The 23,968-nt window shown below is 42.5% G+C and overlaps 1 protein-coding gene across 6 annotated transcripts in view; it reads left to right on the top strand.

The window, feature by feature from the left end:
- Window positions 1–3,465: 3,465 nt before the first annotated feature.
- The window catches only part of RALB (RAS like proto-oncogene B), a 28,453-nt gene continuing 7,950 nt past the window's right edge, over window positions 3,466–23,968 (top strand). The window contains exons 1-5 of one of the 6 annotated variants that reach the window (XM_053276454.1): window positions 3,466–3,630; window positions 13,291–13,382; window positions 19,446–19,602; window positions 20,548–20,756; window positions 23,333–23,510. In XM_053276454.1, coding sequence (XP_053132429.1) covers window positions 19,489–19,602; window positions 20,548–20,756; window positions 23,333–23,510 — 501 coding nt within the window. In that variant the 5' untranslated portion in view covers window positions 3,466–3,630; window positions 13,291–13,382; window positions 19,446–19,488. Of the gene's footprint in view, window positions 3,631–3,661; window positions 3,864–13,290; window positions 13,383–16,569; window positions 16,700–19,445; window positions 19,603–20,547; window positions 20,757–23,332; window positions 23,511–23,968 lie in introns of those variants that run through there. The other 5 variants (XM_053276471.1, XM_053276447.1, XM_053276489.1 and 2 more) reach the window with 5 other exon arrangements.

The raw sequence follows: 23,968 nt of genomic DNA on the forward strand, positions 1-23,968 counted from the left end.
TGCTACTTTCTGGGGCTGTGCCATATAGGATTGGGCTTGATTTAGACTGAACAGCCTGGATTTCAGGAGGCTGGTTTGGGGGGTACCAAAGAGAGCAATCTGGCACAGTGAAGAGCATGTCCCACCCTCCTAGCAGTGTTCCCTCTAACAGGAATTCCCAGATGATGTTGACTACAACTCCCATAATCCCCAAGTAAAGGCTTTTGCAGCTGGGGAAGCTGGGGGTTGTAGTCAATAACCCGGGAATCCCTGTTAGAGGGAACACTACTTCCTAGCCATCTCTATAACTTTATGCAAGGTAAGTTTCTGCTCCAATAGCAGTTTTCAAACAGTTTGGAGCAGTTTGTTTTCTCCGAAGAGGGCAGGATGTCTCCTTGTTTTAGGAAGGCAATCATTAGATCTCTTCTGAAGAAGCCTGCATTGGATCCCTCAGAGTAAGCAATGACAGGCCTGTCTCCAGCCTTCCGTGGCTGGGCAAGGTCATTGAAACATTGGTAGTCTCCCAGCTCCAGACAATCTTGGAGGAAACTGATTAGTCTAGACCCATTTCAAACTGGTTTGGGTGCAGCTATGGGGTGGAGACTGCCTTGGTCAGCTTGATGGATGATCTGCAAGAAAGAATTGACAGAGTGTGACTTTGTTGGTCCTTTTGGATCTCTTGGCAGCTTTTGATACTATTGACCATAGTATCCTTCTGGAGGTGGGAGGCACTACTTTGCAGTGGTTCTGCTCCTACTCCTCGGGCAGATTCCAGATGGTGTCCCTTGGAGATGGTTGCTCTTCAAAATCTGAACTTTTGTATGGTGTCCCCCAGGGCTCCATACTGTCTCCAATGCTTCTTAACATCTACATGAAACCGCTGGGAGAGATCATCAAAAGATTTGGTGCAGGGTATTATCAATATGCTGATGACACCCAGGTCGATTTCTCCATGTCAACATTATCAGGAGAAAGCGTAACCTCCCTAAATGCCTGCCTGGAGGCAGTGATGGGCTGGATGAAGGATAACAAGCTGAGACTGAATCCAGAAAAGACAGAGATACTTATTGTGCGGGGTCAAAACTTGGTAGACAATTTTGATCTCCCTTTTTTGGATGGGGTCACACTTTCCCAGAAGGAACAGGTATGCAGTCTGAGAGTGCTTTTGGATCAAAACCTCTCCCTGGTGTCCCACATTGAGGTAGTGGCCAGAGGTGCTTTCTATCCGCTTCAGCTGATACATCAGCTGCATCCGTTTGAGATAAACAACCTCAGGACAGTGGTACATATGCTGGGAACCTCCAGACTGGGTTACTGCAATGCGCTCTATGTGGGGCTGCCTTTGTATGTAGCCCGGAAACTGCGTTTGGTTCAGAATGTGGCAGCCAAGTTGGTCTCTGGGTCATCTTTGAGAGCTCATATTACTCCTATACTAAAAAAGCTATACTGGCTAGCAATATGTTTTGGGGCAAAATACAAGGTGCTAGTTATAACCTATAAAGCCTTAGGCCTTGAGTATTTAAGATAACATCTTCTTCACCATGGGCCCCACCACCCATGGAGATCATCTGTAGAAGTTTGTCTGAAGTTGCCATTGGCTCGTCCGGTGCCTACTCAGGAACGGACCTTCTCAGTTGCTATCCTGAGACTCTGGAATGTGCTCTTTGCTGAAATTAAGAGCCACCCCATCTCTGACAATTTTTTAAAAGTCCCTAAAGACTCTTTTCCCCCACCCAATCTTTTTAACTTGACTTAAAAGTTAAAAAGCTTTTTAAACTTTAAAAGTGATTTTCAGTGGTTTTAAGGTTTTCATTTTTAATTTATGTTGTTGTAAACTCCACCCAGAGCCAGAAGTGGATTACAAATAAAACAAAAACAATCCAATCCCTGATTATTTCATCAGTAAAGTTGGCAAAACTAACAGATTACACTCAAGGCACGCAATGCTGTGACATACTGATCTATAGATTCACCAGGCAGTTGGGATCTAGAATATAACTTGTAACATTCAGCAGTCATATTCAAAGTAGGCTTGACATGATCACCTAAGGCTTGAAGAGCAGCTTCGTAAGAATTGGCACCCCCACCAGCTGCGGTGACACAGCGGGGAAGCAGCTTGCCTAGAGTGCAAGTTCAAATCCCCGCCAGTGTGCAAGGTGGCACTGGTAAACTACTCCTGTACTCTACCAAGAAAATCCCATGGAACATGATTGCTAGGAGTTGACACCGACTCGATACCACAGTCTTTCCTTTCCTTTTCCAAGGTGGCAGGAAAGGGCAAATGATTATATGTTGTTTGGCCTCTAGGGCCCATGCAATGAAGCAAAATATTATTCTGCTTTGCTGGAGTAAAATCAAGGGTCTGTATAGTGAGGAGTTAATTGAAGAAATAGGACCTCCATTGCTTCCAAGGGAGAGCAAGTTCTCCCGGGGTGGACAAGAAAAAAGTTGGTGGTGGGATATAAGCCATGCTGCAGTAGGCATCCAGTGAACAACAGATTTCTGGACTGATTAAAAAAAGAGTACCTTCAGGGGTTTGAGAGCTTGGAGGGAAGATTTCTTTACTTACCCCAGCAGCAGTGGAAGTGCACAGGTAAAGAGAGCACTACTAATTAATATTGTTTGGAGACATGGAGTTAAAGTTTTAAATCAAGTAGTTTATTTATAAAATCTTTCAGGGAGATAGATAAGGCCTACATGCCTTGCTGCTAGCTGCACACAAGGGAAGGGAGAAGAAGTTAGTCTCTCTCTCTCTCCAGGTGAGAGAATGAAATCTCAAACCATCAGGCTAACAAAGGAGGAGTAGAGAAAGCATAGTCAGAGAGGGGATTCCTTTGCTAATGGTCAATAGGGCTGCTGGTGCTAAAAGTCAATGCCATCAGGAGCTGCATTTTCAATATTGTACAGGTCAGGAAGCCAGAGAAACAATCAGTGATAGTAGAAAGCAGTTCAGTAGGCCCTATAATGAAATGAAATGAACTTGCAGGAACATTCACATGCTTTGCAGGCTCACACACTTAGCTGGTTCAAGATCTCATCACCAAATGTTTTATAGCTGCTTCCCTCTCAAACACAAAGTAACATTTAAGGTTTAACTAAGTTTATTCAGAAAAAACTCCATTTTCTCCTCCTTTCCCTCCCTCTCTGTCCCTGTTCCTGACTCCACCCCCATTCTCTCTACAGGATCCCCACTGGGACAAATTTCTTAACAACAAAACATGAAAGATTACTCATTTTAGAACCACCTCCGAAAGATATGCCAAGAGGAACAATCCCACTCAAAGGTATTAAGGAGACCTCCGGACTACTTTCTTTCCCTCCCTGACTAGGACAAGCAGCAACACTATCCTCCTCCTCCACCCCCGCCCAACCACTCATTCCAAAATATTCTGTTCAACTCCAGCCAATCACGAGTGAAGGCATATGTGCCACCTCCAATTGGCCTGGGCATGAACACGTGGGCTGTAATTAGCTTTTTTGTGTGTGAGGGCGGATGCTGGAAGAGATCTCGGGATGCTCACTGAAAGGGCGGGGCAGCAGGAGCGTGGGGAAGGAGAAGGTCGCTTTGGTTTGAAAGCAAGCCTGCGTGCACGCGTCGCGTTTGTAGCGTAGAAAGTGGGAAATTAAAAACAGCAGCAGCAACAACAAAAAGTAAGAGTTGCGTGCGCGCCCGCGCTCAGGCGGATAATGTGGGCGGGATGAGCGTGCGCGAGCGAGTACGCGAACGCGCTCACCTCTAGGAGGGTTTTGAGAGGGAGCGTGTGTGCGCGCGCGGTGGCGGCGGCGGCGGCACCGGCAGCCGCCCCAAAGGAAGGGAAGGCAGTGGCGTGGAAAGCGAGCAGCCCCGGGTGAGGGAGACCCTGCAGCTTCGTCCTCTGAGGTAGGTAGGTAGGCGGGGGGACCTTGGAGGCGCGCCGGAAGGCTTCCTTCCTTCTGCCTGTAGAAGTGCGAGGGAACCGGAGAGGTGTCATTACTGGGCTTGCCCTTCGAGGGGGCGAAGGAGAGAAAAAGAAGAAGGCTGCGGCTGCTTCTGCTGACCCAAAGGGGAAGGGGGGAGGAAAAAAGTGCGGCGCCCTTTCCTCCTCCTCCTCTTCCTCCTTTCATGGGGCTGCAGTACTATCGAGTGCAAAAGGCCGCTGACCGGAGAAAGTTGTCATTTGAGTCAGGGGAAGACTCTCCCCAAGTACTACTGAGTAGTAAGCAGGGAACCTTCGAGGGGCATCAACTCATTCAGAGCGTTCTCTCTTTTGTGGCTCAGTCAGTGGCATAGCACCTGCTTGGCATACGGAAGGTCCCCGGTTCACACCCTGGCATCTCCCGTGAGATCTGGGAAAGATTCCTGTCTAAACTGTTGGAGAGTCGCTGCCAACCAGAGTAGACAGCTCTGAGCTAAATGGAACCAGTGGTCTGGCTCGGTAAAAGGCAGCTTCCTCTGTTCCTTGCCTTTCCTATTCCCGCCCCGTCATGGTAGCATTAAAAGAGGTCCTACGCTCTGCGCTCATGTTCGTTCACCGTTGCCCTGTACCTGTTCGGGTGTTTCTGGGCCGAGGAGAGATGGGAGATCCTTCTCCTCTTCCTTTCACGGGTTTCATTAACTTTTTCCTCATGTTTCCTAGGGGATAAACGTTGCCCTTCTGAATGCTTTTGCCTTGTGCACATGCACTCTCCTGAGTTAAGGTTCAGGAGTGTTTTCTTGGGTATTATGGTTGCAAGGGACATTGTGACTTCGGGACAAAAGCGGAGAGAGATCTTTTTCTTCTTCAGGATGGTAGACGTGTGTTGTCTTCTTGTCTTGTCGTAGGGTGGTGGTTTGGGATGGGGAGAGACTAGTTGCTGATTGTGATAGCTGAATGGGGCCTCCACGTTCAGAAGTAGTGTATCCTGGAGAGGTCTGTTGACTTTCTGCCCTGTAAGTGAGTTTCCTGGAAGCAAGATGCTGGACTATAGATAGGTGCTGGAAGGTGGGTCATTGATCTGATCATCAGGATACTTCTTATGACTGCCATTCTTGGTTCTGGAGTCTGGGATGCTTTCAGGCAAAGTAGTGAATTGGGAAAAGGGGAGTAGTGACTACAATACTCTTCTTAAAGTATGGGTAGATCATTCTTCTTTTTTTCCTTCCTCTCCCATTCCGGTTAGTGGTCTGTGGAAAGAAGGGTAATCCTTTTTTTTGAGCAGTTGGGGGACATTGTGAAGCAAGCTGCTTAAGCAAAAGTACTCTTTGACCTGTGAAGGTGGTTCCAATGGCTCCTCAAGAATACAGAACATGGTGGGTCAGTAGAAATTTGACTATAAAAATGGAGCAGACTTACTGAAAACTCTTTCAGACTAGCATGGCTATAGTTATCTGGATCAACAGACTTATCATGCTCATGTGACAAAAGAACATACGTTCCTCAGACTATAGAATTCCCCAAACACCAGTTCTTAGTTCCAGTTCTTTCATGTGTATGAAAGTGGTTCCGCTCCTACCTCTCTGGTAGATTCCAGATGGTGTCACTTGGAGACTGTTGTTCTGCTAAGTGAGAACTAAAATGTGGAGTTTCACAAGGCTCCATATTGTCTCCAATGCTCTTTAATATCTGCATGAAACCACTGGGTGAGATCATCAGGAGATTTGGTGCAGGGTGTTATCAATATGCTGATGACACCCAGCTCTCCTTCTCCATGTCACCCTTATCAGGAAATGGCATATCTCTCTTAAATGCCTGCCTGGAGGCGGTAATGCGCTGGATGAGGGATAACAAACTCAAGTTGAATCCAAATAAAATGGAGGTACTGACTGTGGGGGTGGGACCTGGGAGATGGTTTAGATCTGCCTGTTCTGGATGGGGTTACACTTCCCTGGAAAGATCAGGTATGTAGCTTGGGACTGCTCTTGGACCCAAAGCTCTCCCTGGTTTCTCAGGTTGAGACTGTGGCCAGGAGCGCTTTTTATCAGCTTTGGCTGATACGTCAGCTACGTCCATTTCTAGAGCTGAATGACCTTAAAACCAGTGGTACACATGCTGGTAACCTCCAGGTTTGACTACTGTAATGCCCTCTGTGTGGGGCTGCCTTTGTACATAATCCAGGAACTACAATTGGTACAGAATGCAGCAGGCAGATTGGTCTCTGGGACAAAACAAAGGGACCACATAACACTGGTTTTGAAAAAACCTGTACTGGCTGCCAGTCTGTTTCTGGGTGAAATACAGTGCTGTTTATTACCTATGAAGCCCTTTATGGCTTGAGTCTAGGCTATTTAAGAGAGCGTCTCCTTTGTCATGCACCCTGCCACCTGTTACAGTCTTCTGGAGATGTCCAGTTACGGTTGCCAGATGGTAGCTTGTATTTTTTGCAGATAGCTTGTAGGTAGGTAGCTTGTATTTTTTGCAGATGTTCCAGTGTATCATCCCTGCTACCTTGTCATGCCTTTGTTTGTAGTCAGTCTGTGCGATCTTTTTACAACAGCTGATTAGGTGGTCCACGGTTTCATCTGCTTCTTTACAAAGGCGGCACTTGCTGTTTGTGGTTGATTTTTCGACTTTTGCTCTTATTGCATTTGTTCTTAGTGCCTGTTCTTGCGCAGCCAGTATTAAACCCTCTGTTTCTTTCTTCAAGTTGCCATTCTTAAGCCATTGCCAGGTCTTGGTGATGTCTGATTTTCCACTTATATTGTGCAAATATTGACCATGCAGGGGCTTATTTCTCCATTTTTCTGCTCGGTTCTTGACTTGTTCTTTCTTGTAGGCCTGCTTTCTTTCATTGGTGTTGAATAGTTTTGCGTTATTGACCATTTGAAGTGCATCTTCTTCACTGTCCTTGATATATTCTTCAAGGCCTCTTTTCTCCTCCTCTACTGTTTGATGGACTTGCAGCATTCCTCTTCCACCTGAGCTGCGAGGGAGGTATAGCCTATCGACATCACTGTGGGGGTTGCAGAGCATGATTGATGGTCATGATTTTCCTGGTCTTACGATCTAGCGTCTCTAGCTCTGCCTGGGTCCAGTCTATTATTCCTGCAGTGTATCTGATAATAGGTATAGCCCAGGTGTTTATGGCTTGTATGGTGTTCCCCCCATTGAGTTTGGACTTGAGGATTTTTCGAACTCTCCTGATGTATTCACTTCCCATTTTTCTTTTTTCTCTCTTCCAGGTTCTTGATCTTGCTTCCATTGGGCAGTTCTATTCCTTCTGTTTTTGTTATTTTCCCTCTGTTCATTATTAATGCAGCACACTTGTCTAGTCCAAACTCCATTGCTATATCTCTACTGAATATACGGACAGTGTTTAGCAGTGATTCGATTTCTGACTGGGACTTTCCATACAACTTCAGATCGTCCATGTACAACAGATGGTTGATTTGACTTGATGTTTTAGATGTTTGGTATTCGAGGCCTGTTCTGTTTAGTATTTGTGAAAGTAGGGTCATGGCGATTACAAACAACAGAGGGGATAGTGAGTCCCCTTGGAAAATGCCTCTTCTAATGCTAACCTGTCCAAGTGTCTCGCCATTGATTGTTGACTGTGTACTCCACATGCTCATTGCTTTTTTTATAAATATCTGAATGTTTTTTCTGACACCAGTTGTTTCTAAACAGTTTAGTATCCATGTGTGAGGCAATGAATCAAAGGCTTTCTTGTAGTCAATCCATGCAACACTTAGGTTGGTTTTTCTTCTCTTGCAATTTTCTAAAATCATTTTGTCAATCAGCAGCTGGTCTTTTGTGCCTCTGGTGTTCGGGCAATTTCCTTTCTGTTCAACTTGAAGCTGTTTGTTAGTTAATAAGTGTTGCATCACTTCATCTGCTGTTATTCCAGTTAATAATTTGAACATTGTTGGCAGGCAGGTTATCGGTCTGTAATTACTTGGAACTGCACCTTTTGCTGGGTCTTTCATGATGAGATGAGTTTTCAAAGTTGTTAGCCATTGTTCAATATCACCTCCTTACAAAATGTGATTGAACTGTTTTGATAGTTGTTTATGAAGGCTTGTTAGGTGTTTAAGCCAAAAGCCATGCAGTTCATCGTCGCCTGGCGTAGTCCAATTTTTAATTTTCTTTGCTCTTTCACTTATTAATTCTGGTGTTATTATTAGATCTTGCATTTGTTGGTTACATTTTTGACCTCTTTCATCCAGCCTGCTTTTTTATTATAATCTATTGGATTGTCCCATAATTTCCCCCAGAATTACACTGTTTCTTCTTTATTCGGTGTTTCTAGGTTTCTTGCAGTTTCTCCTTCTATACTTTAGTAGAAACGTCTCTGATTCGACTGGAATTGGAGATTCTGCCTGTGTTGTGTAATTCTGGCTTCATAATAATAATAATTATTATTATTATTATATTTATTATTACATTTATATCCCGCTCTTCTTCCAAGGAGACCAGAGTGGTGTACTACATACTTGAGTTTCTCTTTCACAACAACCCTGTGAAGTAGATTAGGCTGAGAGAGAAGTGACTGGCCCAGAGTCACCCAGCTAGTATCATGGCTGAATGGGGATTTGAACTCGGGTTTCCCTGGTCCTAGTCCAGCACTCTAACCACTACACCCCGCTGGCTTTTGGCCTGTATCTTGGTTTGATGGCCAACAATCATAGTTGGCCTTGTCCAGTTAGCTGAGTGCTGTAGTATGCCAATGAATCTTATCTTTATAGATGTTCAGCCTGTTTGGGGAAGGCAGCAGCATAAGGATGAGGTAACTTCCCTGAAGGGTTGGAGTAGTACTTCTGAAGAAGTAGCTACCCTGAAGGACATTCGGGAGAATCATACTGTGCCAGTAAAAAATACGACTGTGAGATGGTTTCTTGCTAGACTAGGGATTACCTATTGCCAGTAAATCTGAATTCTGCCATGCTGACTTCAGATCCTGTTTTGTGCATGATGCATACAGACTGAACATGTGATGGGAGCTAAATGTTGAGTCATTGCTAATTAGAAGCTTAGTAGTTGCACTGCAAATGCATCCCAAAATAGTGAATTAATTTTTCTTACTAAACTACGGTATTGAATAAGTAGTTTATTCTGCTGCAGTGAAATATGTACAGTCCCCACCCCCACCCCCTGCTACTTCTCTACTGCCCTATAAACCCTCACTGGGAGTTGTAGCTGAGGTTATTTGCGTCTGATCATTGCTCAGTTTAGCTAACACATGCATTAGGCTAGAGAAGGAAAAAGTGGAGCAAATCCAAAACTTACTACCCCCCTCTTTCTCGTTGCTACTGCCTTCTCTACTTGTAGTAATTTAGTGGGTAAGATTAAACTATTGACACTGTCGGTTTCTAGAACAATTCTTGAATTCAGTATTAATGCAAATGTTTTCTAAATGTCATGCTTTTGTCTACTGAATTTATCGAAGAGGTGAGTGGTGGTAGTGTACATGTGAAAATGCTTCAGATACTGTGACTCACTTGCCATAGCAGTGCTCACAATGTGAGGTGATGGCAGTTGTCTAATGCAACATTATTTATTTGATTTATATCTTGTTCGTTCTGATAGGCCCCAACATTAGTGAGGTATTGCCCTATAGCTATGAAGGATGGATTGGTTTAAATCAAGTTTCCCATTTTGAAATTCATATATTTCCTGAACATGCACATAAATAGTTGTAACAAAACATACTGGTTTTAACTAGTAGAAGCATAATCCAAAACCTTTAGCTGTACAGCCCACATGCCTTTTTACACTGCAGAATTATATATGTTAAAAGACAGACTTCTGCTTGTATCTCTGTATTCATATTCAGGGATACTAAGCAGGTTTACTTCAAGGCAAAGGCTGCACTCCTGTGGACATACTTCAAATAAACTCTCTTGAACAAAGTGAAACTTACTGTTATATAAACAGATAGAGGATTGGGCAATAAGTGTCCGCCAGTGTTTCCTCTAATTTTTTTCGTTTTTGTGCAGAATGAGTTTTATTCTCTGCAGCAGTATCAAGGTATTGTGTGTGCATGTGCAGAGTGGGGCCTTCCAGATTCAACCTGAGCGGGATCTAAAATTAACTGAGCAGACATCAAAAACCTTTTTGTCCGTGCGCACATGCCTTAGCGGGAAGACTGGTGTCCATAACTTTCAAGATGCAAGAATGGCAGTTACTTGGCAAAATGGTATTTCTCAGTGAAATGGAAAGTAAACAGCTGTATTGTTCAATAGAGTAATAACTATTTGAAACTAAAAACATTACAGAGCATGGGTAGCTGGAGGCATAAAATTGGAGCACAAGATGTGGGCTTGGCTGATGAGTCTGGTATGATCAGGATCAGGTGTCTCTGCCTGACTTATCCCTGGGTCCAGTAGGAAACTGTATGATCGTAATTTCTTTTGCTAAATGTTGATGCATGGTTAGTTGCAGTCATTAATTTATTTTATTTTATGTATTTTACATTTTATATCCTGCTCTTCCTCCAAGGAGCCCAGAGCGGTGTACTACATACTTAGGTTTCTCCTCACAACAACCCTGTGAAGTAGGTTAGGCTGAGAGAGAAGTGACTGGCCCAGAGTCACCCCGCTAGTTTCATGGCTGAATGGGGATTTGAACTCGGGTCTCCCCGGTCCTAGTCCAGCACTCTAACCACTACACCACGCTGGCTCTCATCTTAATGTTAGATGGCCTTGATTCAGTTTGAAACTATAGAGGCTTTAACAGAAGTTTGTATGAGATCCAGCATTTCTTTTAAACTAGACTGTTTTTTTAGAGGCACTGTAATTGAAACTTAAAACCTCATAAACTCTTATGCTTTGGCTTTGTCATGTAACACAAGCTGCACTGGTGTGGCAGTTGTCACGATCAAGTGCTGGAAAGAAGGGCTTTCATAGCCTTTCAAATATGCTTTTGCAAAGAGAGAGAAAAGCCTTGATTTAGATGGGGTGAGTGAAGCTATAGCAGATACGGATTACAGATTTTTTTAAAAAAGCTCTCCCTGATTGCTGCAGTTGCCCTCACAGTTGCCTTATACAACACAAACTTGGAAACATAGAAGCAGCATTGGGAAGGCCACCTAACAATGTGAAAGGTTCTAAAGCCTTCAAGGGACCTTTAGCCAGGGGATAGGTTCTTGAGTTGTAGCTTCAAAATAGTTAGGCAGTCCTGTGCTGCCAGCCTTGGTTCTGAACTGCATGCACCTTCATACAATGCACACTGCATCCTTAATGCTGTGTCATGTAGGATTCAGGTTAGTGGGTTACTGGAAAAAATAACCAATTACTGTACTATGACTATAGATTACAAGTGAAGCTTCCAGTGACTTTTATTTTTCATTCCTGATAGGTGTGTGATAAGTTGGCTGCCATTAGCAACGGGTTTTTAAACAGAATCGTTGGCCACATGCCCCTCTGATGTGCCTATAGGCAACCTGCTCTTTGATATCACCAATTTGAGCAAAAGCATTTTGAATTTCTAGAGACTTTCCAGGCTTCCATTCAAGATAGGATGGGTACAAACTGGTGTCTAATTTATGTTAAAAAATGGCCTCGTCAGAATAACTTAAAAAAAAAAAACACCTACTTTAACCCTCTAAAGCAGTCTGGGGCAAATTTCAGCCCCTGTTGAGAAATTTGTGCAATAACTCAAAGGTTTTTAATTCTGTAGTGTTGTCCTTTTAGGACATGGTCACTGGTACCCCACTACATCCAAATATCATCATCTACATGATGATAGATTTGGTCTCTGTGGCTGGGAAAAGTGCCAGGGTACGTTTGTATCCCTGGTGTGAATTGGTTTTTCCTATTTGGATGCAAAGGCACTCCTGCCCTATCTGTCATAAATGGCTTGATGCCTGCTTATAGGACTTGACTGGATATGTTTGAATGGAGTCTGCAAATGTACTTCAGGGTGGATTCAAACATTCATACCTGTTCTGATGTCCTTGGCACTGTTTCCTCTAAGGTGTGCGCATGTGCTTGCGCTCACACATTTTCTGATGTCCGCTCAGTTAATTTTAGATCCCGCTCAGGTTGAATCAGGAAGGCCCCATTCTGAATGCAGGTGCACACAAACTGCCTTGATACTGCCACTTAAAACAAAACTCATTCCGCACACAGATGAAAAAAATTAGAACACTGGTCCTTGGTATTATTTTGATGGTCCCATCTCATGTTCTGCTTTTGCAACATTATTTCAAGATAAACCTTTGGTGACCCTTGTTTCCAGGGTCATGCCATCTCATCCCTACCTCACATTTGTCCTTTGAGAGGGGATGACCTAGATTGTCAAATGCCCCCCTCCCATCCTTGGCATATAAATGAGCTTTTATGGCTCTTGTGATACAAAGAACAATCAGTGGAGTAGACAACTACCCAATGTGAATGAATGAGATACTTAAATACCCCATGATAGCAACAATAGAATTTGTTCCATGTCATATATTGAGAAGCACAGAAAAGCATAGTCTGGAATATCATGCTCAAAGTATGGCACATTAATGGAAGAAATTGGATTAACACAGTAGATTGTTTTAGAAAGATGGTAGGTTGTTACTCTTAAATAGTTGATTCACTTAAAATACAAATGTCTGGAAGGAGTCATAACCGCCTATATTATCTATTACCTGGAGTAAAAAAAGTGGAGCACTTCCTTATTACAGCAGATCCAGGGATGTAATTTAAGCCAGCTGGCAGTGATTCACAAAGGAATGCCTCTTGACAGAATAGTCTGAATGCACAAACACTGTACTGGCCTCATAGTTTATCGAGTAGACTTTTTAGGCATGGAGAGTGACAGTCTGGCCATTTGCCACTGTTTCCTGTGGAAGAGAATCTAATTAGAGCAATGAAAATCAGTCCAGCTTTGCCTCTGCTGCCCAAATACCATCGTCATACTTACAAGAATATAAATGACTATAGGGGTGATTGTGTTTGGGTGTTCCTGCAACTGAAGTCTGTATATAGAGAAGGGAGATTTGTTCTGGCCAATGACCGGAATAAAGATTCACTTGATCACTCACTTGAAAAAGGAGGTAGCATTCAATGGGCAGATTCAGACAATATGCAAAAAGCTGAATCTCCGTCTTGTAGTTCTGGAGCCTACATCTGCATTCAAAAGTTGAAGTCATTTACAGACATTGGCTCCAGAACTGGAGGTACAGCTGACTACGCCAACAACATGACCAGTATTGCCATATCACCCCCCCTTCCTCCTCCACAAAGAAGATGGGCTTGCCACCAAACTCTGGGAACTGGAGATCTGGTGTTTTGCATGCTGTCTGAACTTGTCTAGTGTATAAGTAAAGATAGGAAGGCCTGGGGAAAAATGGGTATGGTGGCTGAGGACTTAATTTACAATGGAAAAATTGAAATCTTTAAAAAAAAATACCTCTCTTCTGTTTTAGAAAGAGTGGCACACTTACACCAGTGTGTAAAATAACATTGTTACAACCAATTCCTGCTGCAGCAAACATTTTGGAACCAAGATTCAAAGCAAGTAAGTCTAGATCAGTGTTTCTCAAACTTTTTGGAGTCAAGGACCGCTAAATTCTTCGTGCAGAGTTTCAAGGACCGCTACATTCTTCATGCGCAGTTTCCCGGACCAGCAGTTAGTAAAGGGGTTTCAAGTCTATCTATCTATCTATCTATCTATCTATCTATCTATCTATCTATCTATCTATCTATCTCTCAGACTTCTATACTGCCCAAAACTTGCATCTCTGGGCAGTTTAGAATGAAAATAATATAAGCATTAAAATAATTAAATTTGGAATCTTTTGCAAACATGGAATATTAGGGGTTCTTAACCTTGGGTCCCTCAGTTAAACTCCTATAACCCCCAACAACAATGGCATTTGGCCATTATGGCTGGGGATTATGGGAGTAGAAGTCCACCAACGTCTGGGTACCCAAGGTTGAGAACCCCTGAATCTAAAAGCCTGGGTGAACACATTTGTCTCCAGTATGTCTGGAGTGGAGGTGCTTGTGATTACTCAATGGAGAGGGGATGTTGGGCCATTAGAAAAATTCAAAAGCTACATGGGGCCAATGAAAACAACATACAAGCAAGCCCCACTGATGCAAGAGGGAAAGAGTGTCCCCTCTCAAGGCGCCTCGACCACAACAGGCAGCTGGGTTTCAATCAACCAACCTTTGGCTGCAAACAATGAGCGTGCAAGAACCAGCAGCCCTTCAAGTGGCGCCCACTGCCATACTTTTTCCTCCATGCCCCTGCACCGCATACAGTTTGAAGCTGTAAAGATAGGGAATAAGATAGCTGTAGGAAGATCTCAGCAGCACGTGGAAGCAAGGCACAAGAAGGGTCCCATGCCTCCGTGATACTCTTCCTCTTCCGTGCCATGTGCAAAATTGAGGAAGTGAGTGCCTTGATTTCAGTTGAGGGGGGGTTGACTCCCAGTCAGGGACCGGCACTCAACCCTTCGGGGACCGGCAGCGGTCCAGGGACCGGTGGTTGAGAAACACTGGTCTAGATGATAGCACTGTTGCTGCTTTTGACTAGAACTGACATTCTAGGGACTTGATGCTGGAAAGGGAAAACCTTTTCATATGTTTCAGGATACAGCACATCTCCAGGTATTTGGCAGCGGGGGGTGGGTGGGTGGGTGGGTGGTGGTGTTTACTGTTTAACTGATTTTTAAGGCTTTGAATGTGATTTTTATGGAGTTTTATTGTATTTTAACTTTTGTAAACTGTAGCCTTGGGATGCCTTATGAAAGGTGGTATAAAAACTGAACAAATATGAATATTTGCGAGAGTTGAGACGCTTGTTACAGTTCATGCAGATACTCCATTTTCTGATGTCTGTGTAGCTCAAAGTGAAAGGTCAGAAGTAGGAGCTATGGATTTTTGATACTGATTCTGATTAGGTGAAGACATTTGACCTACACTAACATTTTCAAGGAGATATATATATATATATATATATATATATATATATATATATATATATGGAATGGAGTAGGATATAAAATAGGTTCATAGTTGGGAACTCTCTACAGTAATGACACCTGCAGCCTTCCCCAGTACATATTTGCACAGAAAAACATTCCACTGAGTTCAGTGGAGCTAATTTCCAAGTAAGTGGCTGACATTCTAAGTAAGGAAGTGCCAGTGCGGTGAGAAAGCAGCCTAATAGAACTTCCAAACTAACTGCACTGGTGCACTGGCAATTTTTGATGCCCTCCCCTTTCCCAAGAAGCCCTCTATGCCACCCAAAAATAGGGCTGCGCAGCCCTCAGGGGAATATTTTAAAGTTGCACATAGGGCTTCCTGAGGGAGGGGAAGGAGTTAGAAATTGCCCCTTCCCTGGTGCATTTAATTTGGAGGTTCCGTTGGGCTGAACGCTCACTACACACACACACACACACACACACACACACACACACGCCTCCGCCCTGTGCGGGAATTCATCATTATGGGTTAAATACAGACTATGCTCATTAGACAGGACTGACGTCATTGTAGTTTTAACTCGCTGCCGACTGGAGGCACCTAGACACCAGTTCAGTCCTGTCTTCATAAGAACAGCCCTGCTGGATTAGGCCCAAGGCCCATCTAGTCCAGCATCCTGTTTCGCACGGTGGCCCACCACCCATTTGCTCAGAACACAGCATATGGAGAGATCTCTTGCAAATTTAAGCCTTCAGGTCTTGTATTTATTTCAGCTCCTATCTTCCCCCCTGTTCCCCTTAGATAGTGCCAGGGCGGGAAAGGAGTGACCTAGACCCATTTTTTAATTGAAAAAAATCCCTCAAAAAGTCTTTGTTAGGATTTGACCAATTTGGCTTAGCCCTTTGAGTTTTTTACTTGCGGGTTCCCTTTCTGAAGGTCCCCCCATGACTATAAAGCCCATCCCCACCCCAGCAGATAAAATCGCTATCCCCTGCAGAGGCGGTGGGGATGCATGAAGTGGCCGCGAGTCTGTGGAAAAACCTCCATAAAATCCAAGAGGAAATCTCCAAAGATTTCTAGGCTTGGTCACTGTGCAAGCTTGACTCTTCGTGCCCACAAAAAAAAACCTAGAATGTTTTCTTTAGCTTCACTGAATAATAGAGGTCCCAAGATATAAGGCAAAAATATGCCATGTAGCCATGGCAACAACACTTTGTGTGTGGGCATCTTAATGTAGGAGGATGCAGGTATCCTTAACACCATTACATTTTTCATCGAATAGGTTAAGGAACAAATTTTCATCTGGCATGGACTCCACTATTGCTTCTCTTTGGGGCAGGTGCTCAACCCCAAGTACATGAAGTTCAAAGCAGACCATATAAAGTGAACTGAGGTTTATTTGCACATCAGGAAAAATTAATAAATATGTAGAGGTTTACTTCCTCAAATTTCAGTTTCAGTATACTTATTCCTAATCTACAACTCAACTGCCCCTCTCTCACCATTCCAACCCCCCCCTGAAAACAATCTCACCACTTCTAGCCCAGTACTCCTTCTTAGCAGCAGCAGCACCCCTCCCTCCCTCCCTCCCTCCCTCCCTCCCTCCCTCCCTCTTACCTAACGTCCAAATAACTCCCATCCTCCAACAACCAGAAGTGACTCAGGCATAGTTTATTACACATCTAAATAAGAGTTGGTTCTCGATGGGTATACAGTGCTGTCCAGAGCATGTTAAGTAAGTGTGTGTGTGTGTGTGTGTGTGTGTGTGTGTGTGTGTGTGTGGACAATGGTTGTGTCTTCTTCATAAGCTGTAGTTGAGCTCTGGGTATTTAACAGCAGAGGAGGCTTTAGGTGAGTCTCAGTACTGAAAGGCAAAGTATCCTCTTCCTGCTAAATCTTAAGGTGAGTGTTGAATGCTTACTCTGTTCTAGTTTAGTTCATTGCTATCTTGTGTGTGCATTAATGATTGCCTCTAGACTTTCTGAATGTTCTGACTTATTATTCAAGGCTAAGTGGTAGAGAGAGAAGGTAGTATATGAGCAGTTGAAATGTCTCCTGCACAAAATTACGTAACAAATCATAATATAAATAGCAATCCCATGGCTTACCTAAATCATTTGGTACTTACAACCTGGCCCAAGTCTTATAGTCTATCTCGGAATGTTTCACTTGGATAAATGTACCCTTGAATGATTCAGCAGTGCCCCTCCACCATTGTATTGCTTCTCCCAGTTTGCAAAGGCAGTGTTTCTAAATACAGGAAACATGCTCTGGATGAGTACTTGCTAGTATATGTTTCCCAGGATTTTTATAGCAGGTAGTCAAAATTAGAGTATTGGTGTTGCAACTTAAGGCTGGAACATCAGTCATTTGACTGGTTTCAGATCCTGGTTTATTTGCACTAACCCCGGTTAGGATATTCCACGGACATAATGGGAAGTTGTGGTTTATTAAAAGAAAAATGGAAATTTCTTCCCTCAAGGAAAGTAGTGGGGAAGTGTGTGAGCCTGAGGCTCACCATAGCTTGTTCTCATAGTGCTAAACAATGGACCAATTTATAAGCAGTGGTAAGCTGAAGTCTTCAAAGTGCAGCATGAATTGGACAGAGGTGGTTGGCTTCATGTTTTCTGCATGTGCCAGAGTACTTGAGAGATGGGTAAGGGCAGTGTCCAGCTTGAAGACCTCTCCTGTCTCTGCAGTACATGGACTAGTTGGGAAGGAGGGGACGGAGCTTTTGCTTTGTGATGGTCAACTCTAAGAGTTGGTCAATGGAAAGACTTGTTTGCCACTGACTCCCTGGTGATTGTATCTAGGATCTCAGGGGTTTCTCTTTCTTATTGCCTTTTGCAAAATCATTGAGGCTTTATGATACAAAAGCTGAATGAACTGTGGCATAAACTGGATCTCCATGACATCACAAGATTAGTGTTTTAAGTAGATTAGTTATTCATATGATCAGTGAATATTTTAGTATAAATAAAGCAAGGATGTAAAAGATCCTTGCAATAGATATTGCTATTGCAACTGATGATCTTTTTAGTTTAAAACTTAAGCTATTTAAAACTTGGGTCTTCAGAGAACTAACAAGAGTTCTATTTAGCCTATACAAATGCAAAGGCTTGGGTTCCTATTTTAAAAGAATGACTGCTTTCAGCTGCATCTAAGCTGGAGAAAGACAGTGAACACCAGCTGCATGGCAAGTGAAGTAAAGGGAGATCAAGCTTGCCTGCTTAACTATATTCAGGGACAACAAATAATGTTCGGAAGTAACATTAACATTTTCTTAACATTTTCTTTCTTAACATTTTCTTGTTTTTTAAGCCATGTCAATTATTAAAATGATACACATCTCTTTATTTTGTTTTAATAAGCCAAAAGAAAAGTGTTAAGCTGTTTTGAATGTATTATAGTCATAAGTATTTGACACAGTGGCTACTTCAGGATCTCAATGGTTTGGTATTGAGCATGAAGTCATGTTAATGAGAAGATGGTGGTAGATTTGAGTTCTAAATCAGAATGCTGTTGAATAATGTGTTGCTTAAAAAAATCTGAACACACTTCTTCAGAAGTGGAGGAATACAACTCCGTCTTAAAGCTGTACTGAAATGCTGTAGCAATCCTTCAGTGATAACGTAATTATGCCATACAACATAGTAATCAAGCAGGGGGTTGAACCAGATGGCCTACAAGGCCAGCACCTACTCAGCTTTTATGTTTTGCCATATAAAAGCTGCCTGGCAGTATACCGCTCACTACAAATGTGAGGTGCTTAATGAAAATCCTGTTCATTAAGGAAAATACATACTTGGAATAATTTCAGAGTAATTTTTGTGGTTGAAAAGCAATTTAGCTCAAGTGTCTTACTGTAAGAATTTTTTTGGATAACGTGATGTGCAATATAAGAAACATTGCTACTCCTGAGTTTGTTTGGGTGTTGTTGCTTTTTTGTATTTAAATACCGCCATTGTTCCGTCTAAGAGGGATTCCTAGTTGTTGTTGACAACACTTCCCACAATCCCCAAGTAAAAGCTATTGCAGCTGGGTATGCTGGGAGTTGTAGTAAATAGCATTTGGGAATCCCTCTTAGAGGGAACACTGTATACCACCCTATATAGAATATCTGGGTGGTATGACTAATATTTGTATACACTTCTCGACAAAAGTTCCCAAAGTGAGGGAGAGGAGGGGGGAGGGGGAGATAATTTAAACCTGTGTAAACCAAACCTTCTAACAAGGTTTGAAGTTAATTGGGTCAATTATCTTCAGTGATTTGCCTAGCTTTATGGTTGGGATCGGCAAAGGGAGGGGCTTCTCAGTCCTTTTTACCTAGAATTGTGGGGAAGTGTGTGTGCACGCTAATTATGGCAAGGCTGCAAAACTTACTCTTGGACTCCTAATCTTTGTTGCTGTGTGCCTGTCAGTTCCTCCTTTTTTGAGTGACAGAATTACAGGAAGGAGTGAAAAGGAAGAGATAGTGAAATTGGCACTAGAATATACATATTCTTTTCTTTAGTACTTAATGCATTGTGTCATGCTCTTCCTCTTTGGCATCGAGGGATACTGTGAGACAATTTGTATACTGATGCTTAAGATCAAAATAATACTTGATTTGTATAGCCAAACACAATTTCTGTTTCTTTGCTTCTAGCTCATCATTGTGCTCTGGTGATACTTGACAACTTTACAGAGAGATGGCCGCTAGCAAGACAAAAAACCAGAGTTCTCTGGCCCTTCACAAAGTAATCATGGTGGGTAGTGGTGGCGTTGGCAAGTCGGCACTTACGCTTCAGTTCATGTATGATGAGGTAAGATGGTTTTGTACAAAATGCCTCTTATTTTCCATAAGACACATGTCTGGGTGATACGTGTCTGGACTCCATGCAAGTGTAAAACATAGCATTGGGTCAGAATTTCAGCTCTTAAGTGGGCACAGGTATGACCCTTATGTCTGCAAACATAGGTTTGGCATTCCTCAGAGTTCTCTTTGTGCAAATCATGAGGACCAACAAGCTATGCTGGAATGAAGCCCCATGCCCTGCAATGCTTCTAAAGTTTCCACTAGAAGTAATATTTGTAAAGCATTTTCCTTTTTTAAATGGATTTTAAAGAAAAAAGTACGTAAAGTATGCCTTCAAGTCGTATTTCGACTCCTGGCACCCACAGAGCCCTGTGGTTTTCTTTGGTAGAATATAGGAGGGGTTTATCATTGCCATCACTTGCGCCAGGTGAGATGGCCTTTCAGCACCTGCCTATATCGCTGCTGCCTGATATGGTACCAGCGGGGATTTGAACCAGCAACCTTCAGCTTGTTAGTCAAGCATTTCCCCGCTGTGCCACTTCTAAGAATACCATGTTTTAATTCCTCCTCTATTGACCTTTAATGTCATATTACAGATCTCCAGTGTTCTTGTTGGGAAGGCATTTTAAATCTCTGTGTTGTACATACTCAGATAATTCATTTTATGATTAGGTCTTAAGATAGGGATTGTTCTAATGAAAGGTGGTATCTAAATCCTTAAAAATCCTTGGGATTGTTTTAATGAAAGGTGGTATATAAATTTAACAATAAATAAATAAAATAGCTGATGGAAAATAATATTTTATGCAGACGTTCTGCATGACGTTCTGCATCTGGCAAGTGGCTTCCAAAATATTTACTAAGGGGACACAATTATAGCACCCTGTTGTCTTTAGTAGTAGAAGCAGAGTAGGCATACTTCAAAATTGATTGCTCCTTTTATGCTCCTTAGTTTGTTGAAGACTATGAACCTACAAAGGCTGATAGTTACAGGAAAAAAGTAGTTCTGGATGGTGAGGAAGTCCAGATAGATATTTTGGATACAGCAGGACAAGAAGATTATGCAGCTATTCGAGACAACTATTTCCGTAGCGGAGAGGGTTTTCTCCTCGTTTTCTCCATAACTGAGCATGAATCCTTCACAGCAACAGTAGAGTTTAGGTAAGTACTAATCTGTCTAGACAAAACCCTTCTACAAGCTTTGTGTGTGTTACAGGTTTGATCATGGCCAACATACTGTGTATCAAAAAGAAATGTGGTATACAGTAAGCTACATAGTATACAGAATGAACAAATGTTGGCAAGGGTTGAGTGATTGATTGGTTTTCTATACCACACTTCCAAAAATGGCTCAGGGCGGTTTACACAGAGGAATAAAAATAAATAAATAAATAAATAAATAAATAAATAAGATGGAACCCTGTCCCCAAAGGGCTCACAATCTAAACAGAAACATAAGATAGACACCAGCAACAGTCACTAGAGGTACTGTGCTGGGGGTGGATAGGGCCAGTTAATCTCCCTCTGCTAAAAAAAGAGAATCAGTGCATTAAAAGGTGCCTCTTCGCCAAGTTAGCAGGGGTTCGCAGGTAGCTAATAGTGAGATTAAAAAGAATAAACTTATTTGGCCCTAATAACATAGTAGTTTCCAATGGGGAACATTGTTTTTCCAGTGGCAAGTATGGGGTTTTGATGAATCATATGAATATGACAAATATTTATATACCTCTTTTCAACAAAAGTTCCAAAAGCAGTTTACATAAATATATATAAAGTGGTTCTCTGTCCCCTAAAAGAGAAATATAAGATAGACACCAGCAGCAGCCACTGGAGAGATGTTGTGCTGGGGATGGACAGGGACAGTTGCTCTCCCCTGCTAAATAAAGAATCATCACTTTTAAAAGGTGGCTCTTTGCTCATTAAGCAGGGGATCATATGTACTTGAGAATTGTCAGTAAAATATGCAGATGTCACTTTTACACAAGGTACAAGCAAACAGTTTGTCAAGTATTTTGGTACTTAATCTTCAATAAACTGATGATATGTTCACTTTTAGAGTAGTGTATTGCATAATGAAGTGAAATAAGGTAATTGCATAGGGTAGCACCCAGACTTTGTCAGCAGAAGTTCCTTCTGTGAATGAAAGAAATTTCTGCTGATAGAGCACTACTTAGTTAAAGATCTGGATGATGCCCATTCTTTTGTACTTTGTATGTACGGATGCTCTTAACTGCATTTTACTAATTGAGAATAAACCACGAGTAGAAACAATTAACTGCAGTGGGATTTCTTGAGAGCACCCTCACTGTATTCAGTCCAGTATACCTTTCCTTATCAGCATCTAACTTGGGGAAGAGGTTCTGCAAGTGTGCAGCTGATGCTAGCGGTGAACAGCATTGGCTGATTGAGACCTGTGGTGTCACCAAGAAACTTCCTCTGATCCCTGGAAAAGTCTTGTGCTTTAAAAGAATTCCTTTTTTATTAAAGTGACAACAGATATTTTATGTAGCCTTTCTTTAAAGGCAGCCTCTCTGAAGTATGGGGGCAGGACCAAGTCTGATGGCTGAGCCACTGTTTGATTCACTGGTCTGTCTTCATCACTGGGACATAGGAAGCTGCTTTATACTGAATCCGACCCTTGATTCATCTAGCTTAATATTGTCTACACTGACTGGCAGCAGCTCTCCAAGGTTTCAGGCAGTCTTTTCCAGCCCTACCTGAAGAGACCAGAGAGTGAAGCTGGGACCTTCTGCATGCAAAGTGAATGCTCTACCACTGAGCTACAGTCCCATCCCCAAAACGTTGAAGACAGATTTTCATCCTAGCTGAGGGACCCATTGTCTATCTTCACTTTGACTTGTAATAAAAGACTGTGTATGATGCTGCATTCTGCAAACCTTGAGGTCTTCAGACTAAATTACTCTGCGGAAGTACAAAGTAACAATGTTCTTAGAGAGCTCCACTTAGAGAGCAATGTTCTTAGAGAGCTCCGCTTAGAGAGCTCCAGCTATAAAGCGGTATATAAATGTAAGTGCTATTGCTATTCTCAAGTCTCAGAACTTGAAGGTATAAGACCAGGAATCATTCTCTCTCGTGTGTGTGTGTTGGCAAGAGAGACATCCCTTTAATACTAGTTCAGTTTTGAACTTGTGGATAAGAAAAACTTGTCACTTTACCCCTTCTAACTGAGCAAAGAGACACCTTCTAAAGTGGTGATTATCTTATATTTAGCAGGGGGAGAGCAACTGGTCCTATCCAACCCCAGCACCGCATCCCTCCAGTGGCTGTTGCTGGTGTCTCTTATGCTTAGATTGTGACCCCTTTGGGGACAGGCAACCATCTTATTAACGTTTTTTCCTATGTAAACTGCTTTGAGACCTTTGGTTGAAGAGCGGTACATAAATATTTGTTGTAGTAGTAGTTGACTTCTTGTACTGCTGCTTTTTCAGCTTCCATTATGGGACTGAACAGATAAGGCAGAACCAACATTTATTTCCACATAGTGACGATCTTGACTTGTCAAATAAAATTGACTAATGAAAATGTGTTGGTCTGTCCTTGGACTTCTTGTAGCAAGTGTGCTCACCTGAGCCAACTTCAAAGCTACTCTTCTCTAAGAAGAGCTTATGTAGTTCCTTGATATGCCATGGGTGATGATTTATCATTTCTTGCATGAACATGTTTATGACCCTCTTGTAGTAGACACTTCAGCTCCTTGTGTTTATGTGCCCTACTAGGGAGCAGATCCTGCGTGTGAAAGCTGAGGAGGACAAAATACCTTTACTTGTAGTGGGAAACAAATCTGACTTGGAGGACCGTCGACAAGTGCCTGTGGAAGCTGCTAGAAGTAAAGCAGAGGAGTGGGGTGTACAGTATGTAGAGACTTCAGCAAAAACCAGGGCAAATGTAGATAAGGTAAAGTAACAGCTCATCCAGAGTAGCATTCTACAAACATGGCTGCCAAGTTGTGGTTGGCAACTCTTTGAGGCAACTGTGCATGTGAACAGACATGAGACAGTTGCCATTTGTGATGTCCTCTGCATGTTGCAAAGGACTTGAGGGAAGAGACCAAAAAAGACCACAAATAATGGCTGGCTATCAAGGCTAATAAAAAATTGTGGGTCCCTGGTTCATGGGTTGTCTGATCTCATAGAGAACTAATAAATGCTTGCTACTGTTCTACAAGAATGATTGGACTCACTTTAGTTGTCTGCTTTCTTATTCCTGACCATAAATTGTGCAGTGCAGCAAGACTCAGCTAATAAACCTACTAGAAGTATCTCTTACAGTGTACTAATGAAGTGGTAAAGATTTGTCATTCTATTTGTGATAGTAGTAGCAGTAATTGAGGTACCTCATTTCTCCTTGCAGTT

The sequence above is a fragment of the Hemicordylus capensis genome, chromosome 1 (assembly GCF_027244095.1).
Source record: "Hemicordylus capensis ecotype Gifberg chromosome 1, rHemCap1.1.pri, whole genome shotgun sequence".
NCBI lineage: Eukaryota > Metazoa > Chordata > Lepidosauria > Squamata > Cordylidae > Hemicordylus > Hemicordylus capensis.